Source organism: Octopus bimaculoides, chromosome 2 (genome assembly GCF_001194135.2).
Source record: "Octopus bimaculoides isolate UCB-OBI-ISO-001 chromosome 2, ASM119413v2, whole genome shotgun sequence".
NCBI lineage: Eukaryota > Metazoa > Mollusca > Cephalopoda > Octopoda > Octopodidae > Octopus > Octopus bimaculoides.
Window position 1 is genome coordinate 95,696,417 of NC_068982.1, and position 2,866 is coordinate 95,699,282.

At 32.7% G+C, this 2,866-nt stretch overlaps 1 protein-coding gene across 3 annotated transcripts in view; it reads left to right on the top strand.

Annotated features, from left to right (window-relative positions):
• The window catches only part of LOC106878042 (uncharacterized), a 202,986-nt gene extending 200,893 nt beyond the window's left edge, over positions 1–2,093 (top strand). For all 3 annotated transcript variants that reach the window (XM_052978476.1, XM_052978477.1, XM_052978475.1), the window contains one exon: positions 788–2,093. In XM_052978476.1, coding sequence (XP_052834436.1) covers positions 872–2,038 — 1,167 coding nt within the window. In that variant the 5' untranslated portion in view covers positions 788–871 and the 3' untranslated portion in view covers positions 2,039–2,093. The remainder of the gene's footprint in view (positions 1–787) is intronic.
• The last annotated feature ends 773 nt before the right edge of the window (positions 2,094–2,866 follow it).

Genomic DNA, 2,866 nt, shown 5'->3' on the forward strand with positions numbered 1-2,866 from the left:
CTCTCTCTCTCTCACTCTATCTATCTATCTATCTATCTATCTATCCATCTATCTATCTATCTCTCCTTCTCTCTCTCCCTCTCCCTCTCTTTCCCTCTACCTCTCTCTCTCTCTCTCTTGTCTCTGTTTGTATGATTTAAATGTTTGGGTGTATATGTATGTATGTAAGTATGTATGTATATATGTATGTATGTATGTATGTATGTATGTATATATGTATGTATGTATGTACGTTATTGTCCCAAGTCTAAAAGCCATGTTTTATGTCGGGTATAGATGGTAATCTATTTTGAAATTTTGTTACGGAAAGACATTTACGGAAATGATTTCGGAACAGTTATCTTCCGAACATTTTACAGGGAGATATCTAAATCTGTAGCTGCTGAATTGTTGCCATCACTACTGTCATGTGTGAGTATTATGTGTACATGTGTTGAATGGGGGGAGGGGTTTATACATGTTTGTGTGTATATGTGTGTACATACATGTATGTAAGTAAGTGTATGTGTATATGCGTGTATGCGAGTGTGTGTGTATGTGTGTGTGTGTATCGATTGAGTAGCTTAAATTTTCCAAAGTGTTTATTTTCAAAAGACTATAACATTTAATTGACGTGCAGTTTGTTTACTTTTTATTCAGTTATCATATAATTTAAAAGTGAAAAACAAAACGGAAGGAATCGATTGTTTATTGTTTATGTTTCACTATTTTGACACGTTTTAAAATACACATTCTTTTCCAATACACATAATATTTTCTCATTTTTTTTTTGTTTCTTCTATTACAGAGCTGCTTCGCTTTGTTTTCACAAGTGCTTCACAAACATAAAGCATAAGAACTGTATGCAAAATTTACCACCTGCGCACTGAAGATGGAGAATGTTTATATGAGCAAAATGGATTTCAATATTTCTAAGACAAATGATTATTCTTTCACGAGAAAAGTTCCAAAGCTATCAGAAAATACGGAGTCTGAATTGTCTTCTTTGGAGTTAGTAGACATGTTAGATGCTTACTATAAACCCACATTTTCATCCCTTGGTTTGTTGCTCAATTCGATTTCAGTAACAGTTTTTCTCAACACAGAACTCAATAAGTTGTCCGTAAGTCACTATCTTATTGCTATAGGTATTATGGATAACTTTTACCTTTTTACCGTAATCATACCATGGCTTTCCAAGTATGGCATCGGCTTCTTTACGACTATGGGGATTTGTCAGCTTGTTTTGTACCTTTCCCATTATTCTAGATTCCTCTCTTGCTGGTATATGACTCTGATGATTATGCAAAGGTCTTCGAAAATGTATTCGCAAGGTTTGAAACGGCGTTTTGAAAGTGTTTTACAAGCTAAGTTCATTATCTTAATGATAGCAATATTTGCTGGTGTTGGTTTCCTCTATGTCACCTGGACACACGGTGTCGTAGATAATCCTCTTCGATGTACAATTTTACCAGAAAATGAATCACAAATACAATTGTTGAAGAAAATTGAACTATTTTTTTCTTTCATCTTTCCATGGATAGTTTCTTGTGTCTTCCTTTTAATTCATCTGTTGAAGAATTGCATGTGCTATAAGTGGTGCTTTGCTGATATGATACAAACAAAGATTGAAGCACAGGGTAATGCAATGCTGGCCAACTTTATAGGTGGTTCTGTTAAAACAAAATGGAGTGTCCGCACTTTTGATCATGTTGAGACACCTTCTCCCACTGTAATGGATACTGCCATGAATGTTTCCTGTATTTTTGTTGCTACGTTTTTCCTCTTATCCAGTTTACCATACATGATTATCAAGATAAGAATATCTTATATGAATGAAGCTTATAAGTCACTCCTGCCACTTTACAAGAGTCTCTACTTATTAAACTTTGTTGTCAAATTTTTTATTTATTTATCCATTCCTGAATTTAGGAAAGCAATAACTCGAGCATTCGGTGGGTTACATGGACACAAAACTGAAAAGGAAATGACTCAACGATCGGTGTTCTTTCCTCGAGTCAGCAATAAAACCCGAATATTAGATACAACTGACCTATAGAGGTATTAACTATTTCCTGTAATTTCAAGGCCAAATAAAGTGAACGTTAACTTAATTATAATCGTCATCAGATAATTATTTATGAATACCTTGTAACCAAACTTCTTTTTTTTAATTTCGATTTAGTAGAAAAAAGTTTCCCTCGATTGTGTTGTATCACATCACGTGTTGAAAATAAAGAAACAATTATCGCTTACGTTGATTTTTCGTCACTGGAGAATATTCTTCTATTCCACTATAAATAAGCCATAATGAGTAGTATAAGGATCCTCGAGTGCACATATTCTAATTCTTTCAAAGAAATATTGGAACCGTGATCTATGGATTATATTTTGTTTATGTTGTGAGGTATATATTTAGAAACCTGTGGCTATCTAATATGCACTGGCAACCAGATTTCATGAAAGCGATTTCAATGGGAATATAACAAACAATCTCAAAATTATTCATGAATGTTATAAATCTCAATAAAGTTTACCTCATCAATTGGATAACATTTATCAATTTAACCTCGCCATATTTACAACAATTTTTTTCTGCGTAATATCGCAACGATTTATAACAAATATTAATAAGACTAAAGTTTTTTAAAAAATATGTGTATCACTATACCTATTAAAACGGGAAATATGTTACTACAAAAGAGATATGTATTTTTTCAAGATGAGAATATTTTCCTCTTATTTTAAGGATTTGTGATGAGCAATAAGATTTTATTGATTTATCTCCTCTGAAAAATATCAAATTTGACCAAAACTCTGAACCATTTCATCGCATTTCGTCAACATTTGTAAAAATTCCTGATATTCGATTCGAATCGATTTTTTG